Source organism: Salvelinus sp. IW2-2015, linkage group LG31, assembly GCF_002910315.2.
Source record: "Salvelinus sp. IW2-2015 linkage group LG31, ASM291031v2, whole genome shotgun sequence".
NCBI classification, from domain to species: Eukaryota; Metazoa; Chordata; class Actinopteri; order Salmoniformes; family Salmonidae; genus Salvelinus; species Salvelinus sp. IW2-2015.
Genome location: NC_036870.1, coordinates 6,222,790 through 6,246,443, shown reverse-complemented (window position 1 = coordinate 6,246,443; position 23,654 = coordinate 6,222,790). Strand labels below are relative to the sequence as shown.

The window sequence follows — 23,654 nt, the reverse complement described above, 5'->3', positions numbered from 1 at the left end:
TGGGTATTTTTGTGTGTGTTTACGAGCTTGTGCACGAAGACATATTCTCAATTTCTCACTTAGAAATATAGCCGGCTTTTTCTCGCTCTGCACACCGGCGCTTGTCACTCAAATCTCTAATTGGCCCAGAGTCTCATGAAGTTCTGTGGATGATTTCCCTTTGTTTCTCCGTCTCTCTCTCTCACTCACTCACTCAGCCTCACTCAATGTTAAAGTCCCAGAAACACTGCTCTGTGTTACATTACAGTACTATGAAATACGTGGATGGCTATTGATTCAGGAACTGTTGCAGTTCCCCCTCCAACCCCAGCGAGCTCACCCTGTGCGGTGAACATTATACACACTCACTGCTGAACAGTAGAGGTGAGCAAAGCCAAGCCCTCTCTCTTGGATGACATACAGTACCAGTCCAAAGTTTGGACACACCTACTCATTCAAGGGTTTTTCTTTATTTTACTACATTGTAGAATAAAAGTGAAGACATCAGAACTATGAAATAACACATGGAATCATGTAGTAACCAAACAAGTTTTAAATCAAAATGTGTTTTAGATTCTTCAAAGTAGCCACCATTTGCCTTGATGACAGCTTTGCACACTCTTGGCATTCTCTCAACCATCTTCACCTGGAATGCTTTTCCAACAGTTTTGAAGGAGTTCCCACATATGCTGAGCACTTGGTATATGCTGTTTCCCTTCAGTCTGCAGTCCAACTCATCCCAAACCATCTCAATTGGGTTGAGGTTGGGTGATTGTGGAGGAGAGGTCATCTGATGCAGCGCTCCATCACTCTCCTTGGTCAAATAGCCTTACACAGCCTGGATGTGTATTTTGGGTCATTGTCCTGTTGAAAAACAAAAGCTAGTCCCACTAAGCGCAAACCAGATGGCGTATCGTTACAGAATGCTGTGGTCACCTACTCTGTCTCACAAAGGCACGGCGGTTGGAACTAGAAATCTAAAATTTGGACATATTTCCACCGGTCTAATGTCCATTGCTCGTGTTTCTTGGCCCAAGCAAGTCTCTTCTTCTTGTTGGTGTCCTTTTTAGTAGGGGTTTCTTTGCGTGAATCAGGCCTCCATGGTTGAATTGCTGCAGTCTCCTTTGAACAGTTGATGTTGAGATGTGTCTGTTACTTGAACTCTGTGAAGCATTTATTTAAACTGCAATTTCTGAGGCTGGTAACTCTAATGAACTTATCCTCTGCAGCAGAGGTAACTCTGGGTCTTCCTTTCCTGTGGCAGTCCTCATGAGAGCCAGTTTCATCATAGCGCTTGATGGTTTTTGCGACAGCACTTGAAGAAACTTTGGAAGTTCTTGAAATGTTACTTATTGAATGACCTTTATGTCTTAAAGTAATGTCGGACTGTCATTTCTCTTTACTTATTTGAGCTGTTCTTGCCCTAATATTGACTTGGTCTTTTACCAAATAGGGCTATCTTCTGTATACCACCTCTACCTTGTCACAACACAACTGATTGGCTCAAACGCATTAAGAAGGAAAGAAATTCCACAAAGTATCTTTTAACAAGGCAGACCTGTTAATTGAAATGCATTCCAGAGGACTACCTCATGAAGCTGGTTGAGAGAATGCCAAGAGTGTGCTAAACTGTCATTTAAAAAAATTATGTTTAGGTTAATACATGATTCCATATGTGTAATTTCATAGTTTTGATGTCTTCACTATTATTCTACAATGTAGAAAATAGTCCAAATTAACGAAAAACCCTTGAATGAGTAGGTGTCCAATGTTTTGACTGGTACTGTAGGTCCCATGTATGCTTTGCGAAAACCAAACACTGCATTCCACAGTAAGAACCTTATACCAACGGTCAAGCATGGTGTGGGAGTGTGATGGTTTGGGGATGCTTTGCTGCCCCAGGACCTGGATGACTTGCCTTAGAGATTACTTCCTTCTATTACCTGAGAATTCTACAGGAGAGCGTCAGGCCAGTCGTCTGTGAGCTGAAGCATAAGCGCAGCTGGGGCCATGCAGCAAAACAATGATCCAAAACAGACAATCAAGTCTACATTTGATGTTTTGGAATGGCCTAGTCAAAGTCCAGACCGAATCCCAATTGAGATGTTGTGGCAGGACATGAAACGAGCAGTTCATGCCTGATAAAACCCACAAATGTCGCTCCGTTTAAAAAGCAGTTCTGCACGGAAGAGTGGGTCAAAATTCCTCCACAGCGACTTGAGAGACTGATCAACAACTACAGGAAGCGTTTGGTTGGAGTCAGTGCCTTAAAGTATTTGCCCCCATTCTAAATTCTCTAAATTAGATAGAAGGGAACCTGAGTGAACAAATAACAATTACATACTCATTTAATTTCATTTATTTCATAAACAAAAGTTATGCAACACCAACAGTAATGCCCCCGTGTGAAAGTAATTTCCACTTTACACTCTAACTGGTTGTGCCACCTTTAGTTGCAATGACTCCAACCAAATGCTTCCTGAAGGTGGCACAACCAGTTATTGAGTGTAAAGTGGAAATTACTTTTTCAACAGGGGCGTTACTGTTGGTGTTGCATAACTTTTGTTTATGAAATAAATGAAATGAAATCAGTATGTGATATTTGTTCACTCCGGTTCCCTTCGATCTAATTTTAGGTTTGCGTTGAAGATCTGACATTCAGTATAAAAAAATATATATATATGCGAAAGTCGAGAATTTAGAATGAGGGCAAATACTTTTTCACAGCACTGACTCCCAACCAAATGCTTCCTGTGGTTGTTGATCGGCCGCACACAAACACACACGCCGTCTTTCTTTCTCTCCCCTTTCCTCCCTACTTTCCTCCCTCCCTCCCCTTTCCTCCCTACTGGCTCATCGTAGTGTTCCTGACTAAGCCATCCAGAACTACACGAGCTCATTCGCCGTACTGTACTGTACCATACGCCCCAGGCTGCTAGTCAGGGTTAATTGGTGTCGAGCTGAGCTGTATTTAATGGTTAACGTGGGTTGTTGTTGCAACGCCATCTTCCCCTCAGCGGAGGTCTCTTGTCTCTTCCGTCTCTGCAGATTTGGTGTCTCTGTGGCCTGCCAAAGCAGTCACGTCGGTCGTCTGTACTCTAACTATGCTTGGCACTGGGAGAAGGACAGTCTCTCTGTATCTCTCTCTCTCTCTCGTCAGTCAGGTAGAGATAGAGACACAAAGGGGAATGTGGTGGGTACTGTTATGCTGGCCTAGCCGAGGTGGAGGCATGTTCTATTGCTATGCTGCACCACACAGCGAGCCGCTGCTGACTGGAGTGGGAGGGAAATGGGAGGAAGGGGGTGGATGTGAAATTTTAACCACCTCTCTCGGTGGGTAATTTGAGTCGCCCCTCAATCAAAAGGAAGGGACGCCAGCACTTTCGCTACAGTGGCGGCTTGTTCAGCGGGACGCACACTGAATGCCTGAGGGATTAGGCAACATATGAACTACCAACCTGGCTGCATGTTGTTGTCTGTCAAAGGATTTATAGTGTGTCCCATTTGGTCTGATGAATAGTGCTGTACAATGATTCCACTAGTGATTCTTGTGTAACATGCATATCCGCGTATTACCATATCTGTAGACATTGCTATATCATTGGTAAGGGAAAGGGGGATACCTAGTCAGTTGTACAACTGAATGCATTCAACTGAAATGTGTCCTCCGCATTTAACACAACCCCTCCGAATACTGGCACGTACTGTGTGATTTCTAACCCTCTGAAGACTGGCATGTACTGTGTGATTTATAACCCTCTGAAGACTGGCATGTACTGTGTAATTTCTAACCCTAAGGCCTGCATGGTGTATATGCTAGCTTTTCTTGTGTATTGCTGTCGATTTTACTGACCTGCAGATCTAGTCTTAGGAACTGTGCCATCCGGATTATACAGATGGCCATTTTTATCTGCATTGGTTGATATTGTTTGTGTGTGCACTGTATATGTACAGTCTGTGTTAGTACTGTATGTGCCGTCTATTTTGCACCTACAAGTCATCTGTTGTCTTTCCCCTCCATGCAGTCGGGGAACGTAAAGCTGTCCAAGCCGGTGGCCCTGTGGACCCAGCAGGACGTGTGCAAGTGGCTGAAGAAGCACTGCCCCAAGCAGCACCAGATCTACAGCGACTCCTTCAAGCAGCATGACATCACAGGTGCGCCCGCCACAGCCTGAGTCTGTCTGTCTCGTCGCGTTTACTGTTGCCACCGTCGCCGTGTCAATCATCCCCCTAACGAGCCCCTCCAAGGTCACACCCGCCCACCCGCCAACGACCCGCCTGCCGCATAGCGACGAAGGCTAATTGCCACGCACTCAACCTCTCGGAGCACGACTGATTACATTAGAATGTTTATTTGCAGCTCGCCGTGACTGGCGAAATTGAGCACTTCACCCATAATGCACTTAGGCCGTGAGGAAACCGAGGTCGCTGGGGTTAAGGGCTCAACCGGAGCACACGGCAGCGGCGTTCCATTAAGGGGTAGAAAATGCTAGCTGAAAAATGCTACTTTCCATTAAGATAAGTAGGAGCTGGCTACATACAGTAAGAATCCCACTTATCCCATGTCAGTAACATGTACATAAACAAATGAAATAGTAAATGATGCACTATGTAATGAATAAAGAAAAGGGCCCATTTCATCCATCTCATTTTGCTCATGAGAACCATCACCACGAGTTTGGCTAAATTCAAACTTCCTTGGTGATAAACTTAGATTTGAAATATTAGATCATCTTAGCACGTTGTCTCCAAATATGCATTTCCTCATTTAGCCCGCCGATAATGAAACAAGCACATGACCTAAGATGTTGTCTCACAATTAGTGTAATGACCTGCAGTTGTGGGATGTTTTTGTCTCAGGATCAGAGGAGTGGATACGGGGTTAACCACCGGCCCAATTAGCGATAACGATATGCACAAAACACGCTAGTAATTCCCCTCGTCATCCCGACCAGCATGAATTAACAGACTGCAATTAAAACAGGCCAGGCCATACCAATCGGGCTCGCAATGCAATTTGCATCCCAATCATGCAGAAATATCGTGCATAATTTTTTCACTAGATTAGATTTAACTAGAGCAAGCAAATCATGAGGAATGTAGTATTGTGCTTGAGAACCACACTGTGTAAACAAACTAGTCGAATAGGAATAAGTACTGTGTACACAAAACACAACTAGAAAGATCTATTGAGTCCCACTGGCCGGGGAAATTGAGTTGGAAATTGAAAACGCTGTGTTTGTGGTTCGTTTCTGGTCTGATTAGGAGAAGGCCCTTTGTTTGATAGGACTCACTTTTGCCATGGTATCTATGGTAACAGAGTAGTAAGATAATATTTCAACAGTCAGAGAGAACCCAACGCTCTTGTAGGAAGTCAATACTACCAATTTCATTGGTCTTGGCCCACTGGTCATCCTTTCAGAAGTAGCAAATCAATACAGGGCACCATATCCAAATCAATCAATCAATCAATCAATCAATTTTATTTTATATAGCCCTTCGTACATCAGCTAATATCTCGAAGTGCTGTACAGACACCCAGCCTAAAACCCCAAACAGCTAGTAATGCAGGTGTAGAAGCACGGTGGCTAGGAAAAACTCCCTAGAAAGGCCAAAACCTAGGAAGAAACCTAGAGAGGAACCAGGCTATGAGGGGTGGCCAGTCCTCTTCTGGCTGTGCCGGGGTGAGATTATAACAGAACTATGCCAAGATGTTCAAAAATGTTCATAAGTGACAAGCATGGTCAAATAATAATCATGAATAATTTTCAGTTGGCTTTTCATAGCCGATCATCAAGAGTTGAAAAAACAACAGGTCTGGGACAGGTGGGCGTTCCATAACCGCAGGCAGAACAGCTGAAACTGGAATAGCAGCAAGGCCAGGCGGACTGGGGACAGCAAGGAGTCACCACGGGCGGCAGTCCCGACACTTGGTCTAGGGCCCAGGTCCTCCGAGAGAAAGAAAGAGAGAGGAGAAAATTAGAGAGAGCCAAGATTTTCAAAATTTCCATAAATGACAAGCATGGTCAAATAATAATCAGGAATAAATCTGTTGGCTTTTCATAGCCGATCATTAAGAGTTGAAAACAGCAGGTCTGGGACAGGTAGGGGTTCCATAACCGCAGGCAGAACAGTTGAAACTGGAATAGCAGCAAGGCCAGGCGGACTGGGGACAGCAAGGAGTCACCACGGCCGGTAGTCCCGACGTATGGTCCTAGGGCTCAGGTCCTCCGAGAGAAAGAAAGAGAGAAGGAGAAAATTAGAGAGAGCCAAGATTTTCAAAATGTTCATAAATGACAAGCATGGTCAAATAATAATCAGGAATAAATCTCAGTTGGCTTTTCATAGCCGATCATTAAGAGTTGAAAACAGCAGGTCTGGGACAGGTAGGGGTTCCGTAACCACAGGCAGAACAGTTGAAACTGGAATAGCAGCAAGGCCAGGCGGACTGGGGACAGCAAGGTGTCATCATGCCCGGTAGTCCTGACGTATGGTCCTAGGGCTCAGGTTCTCAGAGAGAAAGAGAGAACGAGAGAATTAGAGAGAGCATACTTAAAATTCACACAGGACACTGGATAAGACAGGAGGAGAGTACTCCAGGTAACCAACTGACCCTAGCCCCCGACACAAACTACTGCAGCATAAATACTGGAGGCTGAGACAGGAGCGGTCAGGAGACACTGTGGCCCCATCCGAAGAAACCCCCGGACAGGGCCAAATAGGAAGGATATAACCCCACCCACTTTGCCAAAGCACAGCCCCCGCACCACTAGAGGGTAATCCTCAACCACCAACTTACAATCCTGAGACAAGGCCGAGTATAGCCCACAAAGGGCTCCACCACAGCACAAACCAAGGGGGGCGCCAACCCAGACAGGAAGATCACGTCAGTAACTCAACCCACTCAAGTGACGCACCCCTCCTAGGGACGGCATGAAAGAGCACCAGCAAGCCAGTGACTCAGCCCCTGTAACAGGGTTAGAGGCAGAGAATCCCAGTGGAGAGAGGGGAACCGGCCTGGCAGAGACAGCAAGGGCGGTTCGTTGCTCCAGAGCCTTTCCGTTCACCTTCACACTCCTGGGCCAGGCTACACTCAATCATATGACCTACTGAAGAGATAAGTCTTCAGTAAAGACTTATAAGGTTGAGACCGAGTCTGCGTCTCTCACATGGGTAGGCAGACTGTTCCATAAAAATGGAGATCTATAGGAGAAAGCCCTGCCTCCGCTGTTTGCTTAGAAATTCTAGGGACAATTAGGAGGCCTGCGTCTTGTGACCGTAGCGTACGTATTGGTATGTACGGCAGGACCAACTCGGAAAGATAGGTAGGAGCAAGCCCATGTAACGCTTTATAGGTTAACAGTAAAACTTTGAAATCAGCCCTTGCCTTAACAGGAAGCCAGTGTAGGGAAGCTAGCACTGGAGTAATATGATCAAATTTCTTGGTTCTAGTCAGGATTCTAGCAGCCGTATTTAGCACTAACTGAAGTTTATTCAGTGCTTTATCCGGGTAGCCGGAAAGTAGAGCATTGCAGTAGTCTAACCTAGAAGTAACAAATGCATGGATTAATTTTTCTGCATCATTTTTGGACAGAAAATTTCTGATTTTAGCAATGTTACGTAGATGGAAAAAAGCTGTCCTTGAAACAGTCTTGATATGTTCGTCAAAAGAGAGATCAGGGTCAAGAGTAACGCCGAGGTCCTTAACAGTTTTATTTGAGACGACTTTAACCAACTCAAGATGAATTGTTCAGATTTAACAGAAGATCTCTTTGTTTCTTGGGACCTAAACAAGCATCTCTGTTTTGTCCGAGTTTAAAAGTAGAAAGTTTTCAGCCATCCACTTCCTTATGTCTGAAACACAGGCTTCTAGCGAGGGCAATTTTGGGGCTTCACCATGTTTCATTGAAATGTACAGCTGTGTGTCATCCGCATAGCAGTGAAAGTTAACATTATGTTTTTCGAATAACATCCCCAAGAGGTAAAATATATAGTGAAAACAATAGTGGTCCTAAAACGGAACCTTGAGGAACACCGAAATGTACAGTTGATTTGTCAGAGGACAGACCATTCACAGAGACAAACTGATATCTTTCCGACAGGTAAGATCTAAACCAGGCCAGAACTTGTCCGTGTAGACCAATTTGGGTTTCCAGTCTCTCCAAAAGAATGTGGTGATCGATGGTGTCAAGGCAGCACTAAGTCTAGTAGCACGAGGACAGATGCAGAGCCTCGGTCTGACGCCATTAAAAGGTCATTTACCACCTTCACAAGTGCAGTCTCAGTGCTATGATGGGGTCTAAAACCAGACTGAAGCATTTCGTATACATTATTTGTCTTCAGAAAGGCAGTGAGTTGCTGCGCAACAGCTTTTTCTAAAATCTTTGAGAGGAATGGAAGATTCGATATGGGCCGATAGTTTTTTATATTTTTCCGGGTCAAGTTTGGCTTTTTCAAGAGAGGCTTTATCACTGCCACTTTTAGTGAGTTTGGTACACATCCGGTGGATAGAGAGCTGTTTATTATGTTCAACATAGGAGGGCCAAGCACAGGAAGCAGCTCCTTCAGCAGTTTAGTAGGAATAGGATCCAGTATGCAGCTTGAAGGTTGAGAGCCATGATTATTTTCATCATTGTGTCAAGAGATATAGTACTAAAACACTTAAGTGTTCTCTCCGATCCCAGGCCCTCGCAGAGCTGTGCAGATCCAGGACAGCTAAGCCCTGGAGGAATACGCAGATTCAAAGAGGAGTCCGTAATTTGCTTTCTAATGGTCATGATCTTTTCCTCAAAAAAGTTCATGAATTTATTACTGCTGAAGTGAAAGCCATCCTCTCTTGGGGATGCTGCTTTTTAGTTAGTTTCGCAACAGTATCAAAAAGAAATTTGGATTGTTCTTATTTTCCTCGATTAAGTTGGAAAAGTAGGATGAGCGAGCAGCAGTGAGGGCTCTTCGGTACTGCACGGTACTGTCTTTCCAAGCTAGTCGGAAAACTTCCAGTTTGGTGTGCGCCATTTCCGTTCCAATTTCCTGGAAGCTTGCTTCAAAGCTCGGGTATTTTCTGTATACCAGGGAGCTAGTTTCTTATGACAAATGGTTTTCGTTTTTAGGGGTGCAACTGCATCTAGGGTATTGCGCAAGGTTAAATTGAGTTCCTCAGTTAGGTGGTTAACTGATTTTTGTCCTCTGACGTCCTTGGGTAGGCAGAAGGAGTCTGGAAGGGCATCAAGGAATTTTTGTGTTGTCTGAGAATTTATAGCACGACTTTTGATGCTCCTTGGTTGGGGTCTGAGCAGATTATTTGTTGCGATTGCAAACGTAATAAAATGGTGGTCGATAGTCCAGGATTATGTGGAAAACATTAAGATCTACAACATTTATTCCATGGGACAAAACTAGGTCCAGAGTATGACTGTGGCAGTGAGTAGGTCCAGAGACATGTTGGACAAAACCCACTGAGTCGATAATGGCTCCGAAAGACTTTTGGAGTGGGTCTGTGGACTTCTCCATGTGAATATTAAATCACCAAAAATTAGAATATATCTGCTATGACTACAAGGTCTGATAGGAATTCAGGAAACTCAGAGAGGAACGCTGTATATGGCCCAGGAGGCCTGTAAACAGTAGCTATAAAAAGTGATTGAGTAGGCTGCATAGATTTCATGACTAGAAGCTCAAAAGACGAAAACGCCATTTTTTTTTTTGTAAATTGAAATTTGCTATCGTAAATGTTAGCAACACCTCCGCCTTTGCGGGATGCACGGGGGATATGGTCACTAGTGTAACCAGGAGGTGAGGCCTCATTTAACACAGTAAATTCATCAGGCTTAAGCCATGTTTCAGTCAGGCCAATCACATCAAGATTATGATCAGTGATTAGTTCATTGACTATGACTGCCTTTGAAGTGAGGGATCTAACATTAAGTAACCCTATTTTGAGATGTGAGGTATCACGATCTCTTTCAATGATGCAGGAATGGAGGAGGTCTTTATCCTAATAAGATTGCTAAGGCGAACACCGCCATGTTTAGTTTTGCCCAACCTAGGTCGAGGCACAGACACAGTCTTCAATGGGTATTGGCTGAGTTGACTACACTGACTGTGCTATTGGCAGACTCCACTAAGCTGGCAGGTTGGCTAACAGCCTGCTGCCTGGGCTGCACCCTATTTCATTGTGGGGCTAGAGGAGTTAGAGCCCTGTCTATGTTGGTAGATAAGATGAGAGCACCCCTCCAGCTAGGATGGAGTCCGTCACTCCTCAGCAGGTCAGGCTTGGCTGTTTGTGGGTGAGTCCCAGAAAGAGGGCCAATTATCTACAAATTCTATCTTTTGGGAGGGGCAGAAACAGTTTTCAACCAGCGATTGAGTGCTGAGACTGCTGTAGAGCTCGTCACTCCCCTAACTGGGAGGGGGCAGAGACAATTACTCGATGCCGACACATCTTTCTAGCTGATTTACACGCTGAAGCTATGTTGCACTTGGTGACCTCTGACTGTTTCATCCTAACATCGTTGGTGCCGACGTGGATAAACAATATCCTATTACTCTCTACACTCGCCAGATTTAGCTTTAGCCAGCACCATCTTTAGATTAGCCTTAACGTCGGTAGCCCTGCCCCCTGGTAAACAGTGTATGATCGTGGGTGATTCGCTTTAAGTCTAATACTGCGGGTAATGGAGTCGCCAATGACTAGGGTTTTCAATTTGTCAGAGCTAATGGTGGGAGCCTTCGGCGTCTCAGACCCCGTAACGGGAGGAGTAGAGACAAGAGAAGACTCAGACTCAGACTCCGACTCGCTACATAATGGGGAGAACCGTTGAAAGTTTCTGTCGGCTGAATAAGCGACACCGGTTGAGCATTCCTACAGCGTTTCCCTCCAGAAGCCATGAGAAAGTTGTCCGGCTGCGGGACTGTGCGGGGGGATTTATACTACTATCTGTACTTACTGGTGGCACAGACGCTGTTTCTTCCTTTCCTACACTGAAATTACCCTTGCTAACGATTGCGTCTGAAGCTGGGCTTGTAGCACAGCTATTCTCGCGCTAAGGCGATCGTTCTCCTGTATATTATGAGTTACAGCGGACTGCAAATTAGAAGACATCATGTTTATGTTAACTTGCTTGGCTGTTGAAGGTGTTGACGAACCATGTCCAGATAAAGCGTCCGGAGTGAAAAAGTTGAATGAGGGAAAAAAGTTGCGATGGAAAAAAACTAAAAATATAAACGGTAATTAAAAACAAAAACAAAACAAAAAAACGTAAAGTTGTCAGCTAGCAAAGTAAAGTTGGCAGCAAAACGCACAGCAACAAAACGCACAGCAACACGTCTGCAGATTCAACAGGAAGTGAAAGCTTAGGTGGCCAATAGGTGGCGTCATAACAAATCATAACTCTGACACGTCCCTTATTTATGTCCTAGCTCTGACAGTGCAAGATATTTTACATCTCCGGGCTTTGCAGCAGCACTACGTTTTCACTTCTTTGAACGACTTCAATATGCAGCCGTCGGTTGCCATCCCCTGCCAGCAACGTCGAGCGGCAGCCAAAGTCAAAATCAATGTTTCCCATCCGAGCGCCTCGATTGCCAAGATCCCCCCCCCCCCCCACCTCTCTCGACGCTCCCGAAAGACCGCCTCCGAGTTTGACATTAACACCGAGCTGTCATTTTTAAAAATGCATTAAAGCATATTAAGGTGTAATTAGATATTAGTCCCCTAATCTTGTGTAATTACAAAGACTGAGTCGTGGCAGCGAGCAAACAGCGTAGTGTGGTAAATGAGTTTAGTACACATTTACTGATAGCGTAAGTGTAATTAGCGGAGAGGTGCACAAACATATGTAATCAGAAGAGGGAAGTGAAGGGGTTGCCGTCGATTGAATCGCACTCCCCTGTCATGGAGCGGTGCATTGAATGAATTAGAACATGGTGATCCAATGGCCGCCCACTCCAGACAGATAAAGAAAGGAATTGGATTAGATATGAGACAGTTGGGCTGTGTATCCCCAAATGGCACCCTATTCCATATGTAGTGCACTACTTTTGACCTATAGGGGCCCATATGGCTCTGGACAGAAGTAGTGCACTATGTGGCAGGTAGCCTAGTGGTTAGTGCGTTGGGCCAGTAACCGAAAGGTTGCTAGGTCGAATCCCCAAGCTGACAAAGGTAAAAATCTGTCGTTCTGCCCCTGAACAAGGCAGTTTAACCCACTGTTCCGAGGCCGTCATTGTAAATAAGAATTTGTTCTTAATTAACTGACTTGCCTAGTTAAATAAAGGTTTTTTTTAAATGTAGGGAATAGAGTACCATTTGGGACACACACCTGCAGTCAAAAATGTAAGAATCAAACAATCTAAAGTGACTGTAGGGAAATGGTGCCGTTTTTAACAGCGTTGGTTCTATTCCGTGGTTCACCTCCGTAAGAGCATACTGTAAGAAGGATAGTAGTCTTTTATTGTAATATCGAGTGTTTTGATGTATCACCATGTGCTACTGGAAAAACCCTGACTGCTGCTTAACCCAGTTGAACACGTTGCCCACCGCTTATAAATGTTGTAAAACGTAAAAGTTAAAAGTTATACTACTCCCTCGGTCCATCTCTCCCTTTACAAATCACAGTGGCACATATTACACAGTGGCAACCTGTCGGACACCTACCCAGGCATGTTCAAATCACAGTCGGTGTAGGTTATGATGGGCTAGTGCTCATTCCTCAAGTGCTGTTTAGGACCCAATCAATGCAATGTAAATAGTCCGGGTGGCCATTTTGACTAATTGTTCAGCAGTCTTATGGCTTGGGGGTAGAAGCTATTAAGGAGCCTTTTGGACCTAGACTTGGTGCTCCGGTACCGCTTGCCGTGTGTTAGCAGAGAGAACAGTCTATGACTTTGGTGACTGGAGTCTTTGACAATTACCCAGTAGAAGGGTCATTTAAATGGTTTGTCACCTTTCTCACAGCTCATCAAATATACATTTGCTACCCTGTGCGACACCTACCCAAGCACGTTCAAATCATAATCTACACAGACTGATTTGAACGTGTTGCACAGGGTAGCAAATATATACCCGTGTACTGGGCCATAGGCCTAAACAGCACTTGAGGAATGAGCACTAGCCCATCATAAACTACACCAATGTCTCTCCGAGGACTAGGCATTCAGGCTAAAGGCTACATGCTTATTATTGACGCTCAGCCTGCAAGCGGCTCCACTGTTGACCATTTTAGTAAGTTAATTGATAAACATGACACTACCTGAATATTCTCCTTAGAGGTCTTCACAGGTCCAAAAACGTTCACCCGTTCTCACCCGGAACCGATATGCATCAATAAAAATGAATATAGAAGCCCGTTTCAAATGGACCAAAGGACAACTAGATCCCTTCCGTATAGACGATCCGAGTGAGGGAAGCAGCAGAAAATGTTGTTTATTTTAAATTTTTAAAGCTACTTTATTAACCGGAGCTAGAGGGAGAGGGGGGCCACTCTAGCAGGTGCGGGAGGGGCCGTACTGTGAGCGAGTGACATGGGGAGCAGGGAGGATGGGAGGGGAGACAGAAACCAACCAACCAAGCCATCTCGCACTATAGCTGCCATAGCTAGGTTATTTATCATCAAATGTGATTACGTAGAACCGGTGTTGGATTGCATCAAACCGGGAGACGCTAATTAAGCTAGGCTAACTGAGGCTGCAGTGCATGCGCTTTCTCATCCTACAACTCCATTCAGAATATTAAGTAGCAACCTGACAATCTGTTGGCTGTTGGTCATTGTAGGCAATCAATTCCGTCATTTTAATTCCATTTTCCATTGATTACATATCTCCTAACTTTTGCCTCGCGGTGCGAGGCTCTCTGACTGTAGCCTATTGCTGCTTTGAGGACTTATGATTGGCCAACCGCAAGCTACACACGCCACGTTCCACTCTCATGAAAAGCAAGAGCCGTATTATTAATGATACAATTTCTCTCGCTCGCTCTACTGCAGCAGTATCCTTTGGATCTGTATGTCAGTTAAAATTACACATACCCACATACCTGTGACTATTAAATGAGATCTGACCCAAAGCTGTGAAATTATTTTGAATTCTGGACCTGCTCGGGTCCTCAATCGGGTCTCTGGTATTTGGGTAGACGTGGATCCGTGAAGACCTCTAAATCTCCTAGCAAATGACCCATCTGGACAGCAGTCGGGTAAGAGAGACGGAGGCAATTGTCAGTTAGTCATCCCACTGATGAGGTGATTTTTCTTTTAAGTGGGCCTTGATTATGTCTTGACGATGTCTGGATCTAAGCGGGTGGATTGCTTGATTATGAGGTTAGATTAATCCCAAGTGATCTTAAATGTAGAATTCTGAAGGATGCAATTGATCCTCAATGATTGTGAGAAAAACATTGTGAGTGATACTCCGACAGTGGAACGAACGTATAGTAAGTGATCCAATTGGATCTGAGTGATCTGGAGAGCCACGATTTTGATCCTCTCACAAATCAAATACAATTTATTATATTGTTCCTCTGTGCTAGTTAATAAACAACGATTAGTGACCAGATACTGTAGCTGGGCAGTGACTCTGCATTAGCATCCTGCTGAGGTTGCAGTCTGTGCATCTGATTATCCCTCTGCTGCTGTGCTTGGCTTCATTCAGGAAGAGGGCTGCAGCCCATTGAGAATGATGCCCCTCTTTTCTCCAGTCAAAAATAACATTAGCATCTCATTTGGAAACGATCTCAGAGCATAGTCCATCTCATGGACATTTGGGAGCAGAGTTTTATTTAGAATATCGTGCTTAGGTTACTAAGAGTCACATCATGGTCACCATGTATTTGTAATGTGTGCCAGTAAGCCAAGTACTAGTAAAGGATGGTATACACAGCGTGTTGGGAATGTTAACTCTCATATTTACTTAGACGACAGTGGGCCACATTAAATCGGCTCGTGGGCCAGATCTGGCTCACAGACCACCAGTTTTAGACCATTATAGAATATTACGTTGATAAGGATGTATTGTTCATTGCATGAAAGGAATTATTGCATATGTGGAAGGTAACCAGAGACTCCTGAGACATTCAGTAGTCTATACCCACTTACACAGAAGACCCACACATGCAGCTGTGTCTGAAGGTTTTATCTAGGAGATCTACATTCTCCCCCTCTATCTCCAGCTCCAGCCAGCCCAGCTCGTACTGTCAAACACATGTGTGTTTGCTGACTGGAGCCATTTGGAGAGAGTTGGGAAAGTGAGGTTAATTTGCTGCTTTTGTGCCCCTGTCCTCACCCTCTGCTGCTCCACAGAGCAGTAATTAGCATGGCTTTTGGTTCAAATGCAAAAAGGGACAGATCCCGCAGGGGTGCTTGTGTGCTTGTGTGCTTGTGTGCTTGTGTGCTTGTGTGCTTGTGTGTGTGTGTGTGTGTGTGTGTGTTGTGTTGTGTGTGTGTGTGTGGTGTGTGTGTGGTGCGTGTGTGTGTTGATCACTCTAAGCCCCATTCATCAAACCGCGGTGGTTGACTGTGCCAGGCCATAGATTAAATCTGCCAGCAGCCCACACTGAGGGAGGTCTCACTCCCCTGCCCAATTAGATCTAACTCCTGTTCCGTGGGCTTCTGTGTGTGTGTGTGTGACTGCTGTATAGGTTTGATATATGTAGATTTTATGAAAATGTAATGACTTGATTTAATGGTATATTACAGTGTCTGTACTTTTATAGGGGGAGAAGTCATTTTCAATAGTAACTCATATTTGGATGAGGAGGAGGCCAAGGCCTCATTCCCAGGCAGGTTGAGGTAATGAATATAGAGGGCGGACAGTGAGAGGAGGGCAGAGCGTAAGACACGCCAGCCAACGGCCTACAGGTGGTATTTGATATAGAAGGGCGACAGAGCTACTGGAGAGTGGAGAAGAGTGGGAGTAGAAGATTAAATCCAATCGAATATTGTGCAACTGAAGGAGGCAGAGTGTATAAATCATTTTTCTCTGAGTCAAATTGGCCCAAAAATAAGTAGGAATACAGGAGAGAAGTAAAAAGGAGCTTGCTGGTCCTGTCAATGTTTGCCATCAGACGGCGCTCTACGGTAGGAGAGGAAATTATTACAACTTGAGTCAGATAGAAACCCCCTTACTCTAGCTGGGCGTGTGAGTCATGAGAGAGTAGAGGAGTTGAGCGAGAAGAAGAGAGACGAAGGCTTCTGTGTGTTGTGTGTGTTGTTTGTGTGTGAGATGTGGTGTGTGTGTGTGTGTGTGTGTGTGTGTGTGTGTGTGTGTTGTTGTGTGTGTGTGTGGTGTGGGTGTGTGTGTTGTTGTGTGTGTGTGTTTGTCGTCAGGTTGTGTTGTGGTGTGTGTGTGGTTGTGTGTGTGTGTGTGTGTGTGTGTGTGCGTGCATTAGGGCACGGTTAATCGAATATCCAGATATCCTGAACGGACGTTGGTATTTGATTACTTGAGTGAGTGTTCATTTTTGGAGTAGGCCTATTTTAACAATGAAAAATATTTGTCGAAATGAAATAATCCTTGCGACGTTTTTATAAAACGGTGCGTTGAGCTACTGCTGAGCATTTCGCCGTCCAGGCTGCCCTGACACCGGTATGCTGTTTCCCCCACTTCAAATAGCAGTTCTTCTGTCATGGCAAAAATCTCTGTCGCTGTTGCTGACAAATGACCAGAGAAAAGCACCCTGTCCCATGTTTACCTTTGCAATGTGCATCGGCGTCGTTCTGATCGGTCGAGCAATTACTTACTTTAAGAATTTTGACTACCCGAAAAACTGACATGATATTATTCGAATAGTAACATAACCACTCTCTAAATAAAACAATGTTACCTGCCATGATGTGACCCATTTAGGAAATAGCTACTCTAACTCCACCACTGTCCCAATGGTCCCGCATTTTGGAGACACTGTGCTTTTGTCTTAGCATTCCACTCAACCCAATGTTGTCTAGTCAGTCCTGTACAAGTCTCCTCTTCCTCTGCACTCTTCCTCTTTTCTTACTTTTTATGTTCTCTTTTTTTTTCAAATCCACACCCAGTCCCTCTCAACCTAATCTCTCTCCAGCTCTCCTCTTCTCTCTCTTCAGGCGTTCTCCACCTCATCCTCTACTCCTATCTCCTTTCTTCGCCCGGACATGCTACGCTGCTCTGTGTATTAATTGTGGTTTGATAAATTCCCTGTTGTGGGATTGTTGAGTCAATGACTCAGAACCGCAGTGGAGAGAGAGAGAGAGAGAGAGAAGTCTGGACCTCCACAGAGGCGTTTCGCCCGGCTGCTACTGGAAGGAGAGGCGCCATGTTGGCACCGCCGCCAAAAAACTGTCCACTTGGCTCCGAATTGCTCTTATCTCGACGCATCTTAAGCTGTCCACAATCGTTGCAGTCCTATCTCCTTTTAACTCTGAGCTGTTGATGACTAAAGATGTGTTATTATAGCAGTTGTTTAGTCATTGATCTGAAAGCTTTATCTCTCATACGTCCTGTATGGCTGTTTGTTTGTAGAACAGATAGCCATGAGGTAAAGCTAAAGAGGTGTCTCTGTTGAAAGGCAGATTTGTGTCGGATTTCGGATGAGGTGCCAAGTGACGGTTGGTCGTTATTTATAGACTCCTCAAGTGATCCTTTAACGTTCATATTGTAGTTCTCACTCACATCCCATTTTACTGGCCCTCGTAGACCAGTAAAATGTCTATAGTTAGCGACTTTGTATTTGTGTAGTAGTCATCATTAAACCATACAGGAGCTGGCATTACAATTGTATTTTATTTTTTGGACACATTTAGCGTTTTTGCCGCACTTGCCATAGTCATCCGCAAATAAAGTGTTTTGGCAGAGTAGATTTTCCGATGCTGTAGTGCTGGGCGATATAGGCAAAAACCAATATCGTGATACATTTCTTGAACTGATGCGATAACGATACGTTTATAACCTTAATCTGCTGGGTTTATATTTTTAAACTACAACTACTAGTACATTTACATTTTACATTTAAGTCATTTAGCAGACGCTCTTATCCAGAGCGACTTACAAATTGGTGCATTCACCTTATGATATCCAGTGGAACAACCACTTTACAATAGTGCATCTAACTCTTTTAAGTAGAAGGATTACTTATATCCTACCTAGGTATCCTTAAAGAGAAGGGGTGGGGTTCTTCGGTGGTCTCCGGAAGTGGTGATTGACTCCGCTGACGCTGCGGTCGTGAGAGTTTGTTCCACCATTTGGGTGGCCAGAGCAGCGAACCAGTTTGACGGCTGACGGAGACTGTACTTCCTCAGAGTAGGAGCGAGGCAGGCCAGAGGTGGATGAACCGCAGGTGCCCTTCGTTTGGTAGTAGGGTGATCAGACCTGAAGTACGGATGGTGCCTTCCCCTCACAGCTCCGTAGGCCAAGCACCATTGGTCTTTAACGGGATGCGAGCTTCAACTGGAGCCCATGGAAACGGAGGAGCGGGTGACGTGCCCGAGAACTTGGGAAAGTTGAAACAACCAGCACCGGGCTGCGTGACGTTCTGCCAATCAATTACGGGTGTTTAATGGCACAGGCATGGAGCCGCAGCAACAAGCGAGTTGCGAGTAATCCCAGACGGAGATTTGACAAGCCTGGTAGGACCTGCGCCCTTCCTGCGTGAGGCAGGGTCCGTACATCCTGGCGAATGTTGTAGACAGAACCTACCAGGAACGGTCACCCCTTACTGTTAGTTAAGAACCACAGCGTTGTGCCAGATCACTCAAGGTCTTAGCACTACTGGAGTGAGGACACAATGGAGTCTGGTCAACCGTGATGGCGAATCATGGAACGGCTAGTCCTTCCCCGGGAGGAAGAGACAGCTCCGTCTTCGCGAGGTTCAGCTTGAGTGGTTATCCGTCATCCACACTGATATGTCTGCCAGACAAGGCAGAGATGCGATTCACCACCTGTTATCAGAGGGGGAAAGGAGAAGATTAAAGTGTGTCGTCTGCATAGAACAATAGAGAGAACCATGTGAGGATATGACAGAGCAAAGTATTTGTGTATAGCGATAAGGAGAGGCCTAAACAGAGCCCTGGCGGGACACCAGTGGTGAGAGCACGTGGCGGAGACAGATTCTCGCCACGCCAGCGCTAGGAGCACCTGTCAGGTAGGACGCAATCCAGAGCTGGGCCGCGCCAGGATGCCCAGCTCGAGAGGGTGAGAGGAATTGATTGTCACAGTATCAAAGGCAGCCGATAGGTCTAAGAGGATGAGAGCAGAGGAGAGAGAGTTAGCTTTAGCAGTGCGGAGCGCCTCCTGACACAGAGAAGAGCAGTCTCAGTTGAATGACTAGTCGTAAACCGACTATTTGGGATCAAGAAGTCATTCTGAGGAGATAGCAGAAGCTGGCCAAGGACCGACATTCAAGAGTTTTGAGAGAAAAAAAAGGATACTGGTCTGTAGTTGTTGACATCAGGGATCAGTGTAGGTTTTTTCAGAAGGGGCAACTCTCGCCTCTTGAAGACGGAAGGACGATAGCCAGCGGTCAGGATGGAGTTGATGCAGCGAGCGTGAACGTAAGGAGAAGGGTCTCCGGAAATTGTCTGGAAAAGAGGAGGGATAGGGTCAAGCGGGCAGGTTGTTGGCGGCCGCCCGCACAAGACGCGAGTTTCATCTGGAAGAGAGAGGGGAGAAAGAGGTCAAAGACAGGTAGGGCAGTGTGAGCAGAACCAGCGTGTCGTTACTTAGCAAACGAGGATCGGATGTCGTCGACCTTCTTCAAAATGGTTGACAAGTCATCAGCAGAGAGGGAGGAGGGAGAGGATTCAGGAGGAGGAGAAGGTGCGAAAAGAGCTTCCTAGTTAGAGGCAGATGCTTGGAATTAGATGTGTAGAAATTGGCTAGCAGCAGAGACAGAAAGAGAATGTAGAAGGAGGGAGTGAAAGATGCCAGTCCGCAGAGCGAGTTTTCCTCCATTTCCGCTCGGCTGCCCGGAGCCCTGTTCTGTGACTCGCAATGAGTCGTCAAGCCACGGAGCGGAGGGGAGGACCGAGCCGCCTGGAGGATAGGGGACATAGAGAGTCAAAGGATGCAGAAAGGAGGAGAGGAGGTTGAGGAGGCGACAGAATCAGGAGAAATAGGTTGGAGAAGTTTGAGCAGAGGGAGAGATGATAGGATGAAGAGGAGAGAGAGGGGAGGAGAGAGAGCGAAGGTTGGACCGGCGCGATACCATCCCGAGTAGGGCAGTGTGAAGTGTTTGATGAGAGCGAAGGGAAAAGGATACAAGGTAGTGGTCGGAGACTTGGAGGGGAGTTGCAATGAGATTAGTGGAAGAACAGCATCTAGTAAAGATGAGGTCAAGCGTATTCCTGCCTTGTGAGTAGGGGGGGAAGGTGAGAGGGTGAGGTCAAAAGAGGAGAGGAGTGGAAAGAAGGAGGCAGAGAGGAATGAGTCAAAGGTAGACGTGGGGAGGTTAAAGTCACCCAGAACTGTGAGAGGTGAGCCATCCTCAGGAAAGGAACTTATCAGGGCGTCAAGCTCATTGATGAACTCTCCAAGGGAACCTGGAGGGCGATAAATGATCCACTGATAAATGATAAATGATAAATAAATAGTAGTTTGATGGTTGTAGCCATCAATTGTCGCATTTAACGAATACCCATATTAGCAAAGTTATTTATTTCAAACTTCACATTTCTCTAGTATAGGCTACTTATTGTAATGAACAATATCAGCAAAAGGCCTGCGATAAGTGATCGGTATGGTGTTGGTAATTTTCGGTTTATCGTCCCAGCTCTACAATGCTGTCAGCTTTATACCACCAACACACAGCCTACTGTAGCTTGTCTAAGGGATCTCTTTGTGTGGTAATTTATGGTTGCATAAAGCCTAAAACTGTAATAAATCACCAAAAGTGACTTTCAGAAGACGACCTAGCCTACAATGCTTTCACAAAACACCCTTTTTTGTTATTTTTGTTATCTCAAATAATGAGCCGTGTCAGAGAAAGTAAATATACACAAAGTCGTTAAGTAACAAATCGTTATGAAAATCTACAGTGCTGTTGGAGGAGTGGATGGGAGGAAGGAGCTCGGGGATGAAAGAGAGAGCATGTGACAGTCACACCGCCGTAGACCCGCTGTGAGACCGTAAACCAGGGAAAGTTAACGGCTGCTAGCCAATCAGGAAGAGCGATCCGGAGCCCAGAGTCATTAGGGTAAACGAGCAATGGGCTCTACAGGGGTCGGATTTATGCATAGTAATCACCGGGAATTATCTACTATCTAGCTCCCCAATCCCGCACACTGCCACAAAGGCCTTCCATAACGAGCGTAATTAATTAGACTGTACTTTCTCCACTGCATTTTTATTACCGGATGAAATCCGCCACTTTTTTAAAACAAATTATATTAAAGAACATTAAATTAGGGATAATAAAATCAAGAGCTCCCAGAAGGAGGTGCCTATGGGTGAAAGATGAATAATTATGTTAAGTATGTTATGTCGCAAGATGAAGATATTTCTTCAGTGGTTCATCGTTGGCTGCTCGACGCTACCTGCTAGCATACCCGCGCAGAAATTGAATAACATGTATTGAATGGATAGACTAGAGCAGGGATCATCAACTAGATGCTTCTTTTTTTTCTTGAGCAGATGGTCGTGGGGCCGGAACGTAATTACAAATCATTTGTAGACTGCAGATTGACCGCAAGAAGACCAAACTGATATATTTGACTAAAACACAATAATTTCAAACCTTGCTTACATTTGTATATGATCACGTCTCTCTATTTTGATTGGAAATTTAAATTACTTGGAGCTGATTTCCTGGTGTTTTTACATGTCAAGCACTGAACATAAAAAAATATATATATGCTTTTTTTTTTGCTCAGAAAACTAATTTGGCCCACTGGCTGCCAGTTGGGGAACCCTGAACTAGAGAATCATGGTTTGAGAATAGTCCCCTTGATGAGATCTACACATAATGTAAATGGGATATTTCATGGATGTATATATTGTGCAGCTTATTGTATGTAGCAAAGTTGAATGCAGTTGAAGGCAGCATTCAGAGAGACAGTCTTTTTCGGTCAGTTATGCTTTAGTTCACTTTGAGGTGCTTCAGAGATCTGAAGTGTGATCCAAATCCAAACAATTGATCAATTTCATTAAATATACATTGTTACTTATGGTGTTTATTTTGGGTGGGAGAGACGCATCAGTCTTATCTCATGAGGGGTTGGTTTTAACCTTTCTTTCGCTCTCTTTCTCTCCCTCTTTCCATCCAGGACGGGCTCTGATGAGATTGACGGACAGGAAGCTGGAGCGAATGGGCATCATGCAGGAGGGCCAACGGCAGTACATCCTCCAGCAGGTCCTGCAGCTCCGCGTCAGAGAGGAAGTCCGAACCCTGCAACTACTCACGCAAGGTATACAGCGCATTCGGGAAAGTATTCAGACCCGTAGATTTTCCCCCACATTTTGTTACGTTACAGCCTTTATTCTAAAATGGATTAAAAAAAATGTTTTTCCTCATCAATCTACACACAATACCCCATAATGACAAAGTTGTAAAAAAAAATGTTTTATATCACATTAACATAAGTATTCAGACCCATTACTCAGTACTTTGTTGAAGCACCTTTTTGCAGCCATTACAGCATCGAGTCTTCTTGGGTATGACGCTACAAGCTTGGCACACCTGTATTTGGGGAGTTTCTCCCATTCCTCTCAGCAGGACCTCTCAAGCTCTGTCAGGTTGGATGGGGAGCATTGCTGCACAGCTATTTTCAGGTATCTCCAGAGATGTTCGATCGGGTTCAAGTCCGGGCTCTGGCTGGGCCACTCAAGGACATTCAGAGACCTGTCCCAAAGCCACTCCTGCGCTGTCTTGGCTGTGTGCTTAGGGTCGTTGTCCTGCTGGAAGATTAACCTTTGCCCCAGTCTGAGGTCCTGAGCGCTYTGGAGCAGGTTTTCATCAAGGATATCTCTGTACTTTGCTCCGTTCATCTTTGCCTCGATCCTGACTAGTCTCCCAGTCCATGCCGCTGAAAAACATCCCCACAGCATGAAGCTGCCACCACCATGCTTCACCGTAGAGATGGTTCCAGGTTTCCTCCAGACGGGACGCTTGGCATTGTCTATAGAATTCAATCTTGGTTTCTCATGGTCTGAGAGTCTTTAGGTTCCTTTTGTCAAACTCCAAGTAGGCTGTCATGTGCCTTTTACTGAGGAGTGGCTTCCGTCTAGCCACTCTACCAAAAGGCCTGATTGGTAGAGTCCTGCAGAGATGGTTGTCCGTCTGGAAGGTTCTCCAATCTCCACAGAGGAGCTCGGGTCAGAGTGACCATCGGGTTCTTGGTCACCTCCTTGACCAAGGCCCTTCTCCCCCGATTGCTCAGTTTGGCTGGGCGGGCAGCTCTAGGAAGGGACTCGGTGGTTCCAAACTTCTTTCATTTAAGAATGATGGAGGCCACTGTGTTCTTGGGGACCTTCAATGCTGCAGACATTTTTTGGTATCCTTCCCCAGATCTGTGCCTCGACACAATCCTGGCTTGGAGCTCTATGGACAATTCCTTCGACCTCATTGCTTGGTTTTTGGTCTGACATGCACTGTCAACTGTAGGACCTTATATAGACAGGTGTGTGCCTTTCCAAATCATGTCCAATCAATTGAATTTACCACAGGTGGGCTCCAAGTTTCAGAAACATCTCAAGGTTGATCAATGGAAACAGGATGCATT

At 45.2% G+C, this 23,654-nt stretch overlaps 1 protein-coding gene across 3 annotated transcripts in view; it reads left to right on the top strand.

Annotated features, from left to right (window-relative positions):
• samd12 (sterile alpha motif domain containing 12) overlaps positions 1 to 23,654 on the top strand; it is a 127,503-nt gene that overhangs the window by 40,996 nt on the left and 62,853 nt on the right. For all 3 annotated transcript variants that reach the window (XM_023976471.2, XM_023976472.2, XM_023976470.2), the window contains exons 3-4: positions 4,005 to 4,134; positions 22,200 to 22,340. In XM_023976471.2, the coding sequence (XP_023832239.1) occupies positions 4,005 to 4,134; positions 22,200 to 22,340 (271 nt within the window). The remainder of the gene's footprint in view (positions 1 to 4,004; positions 4,135 to 22,199; positions 22,341 to 23,654) is intronic.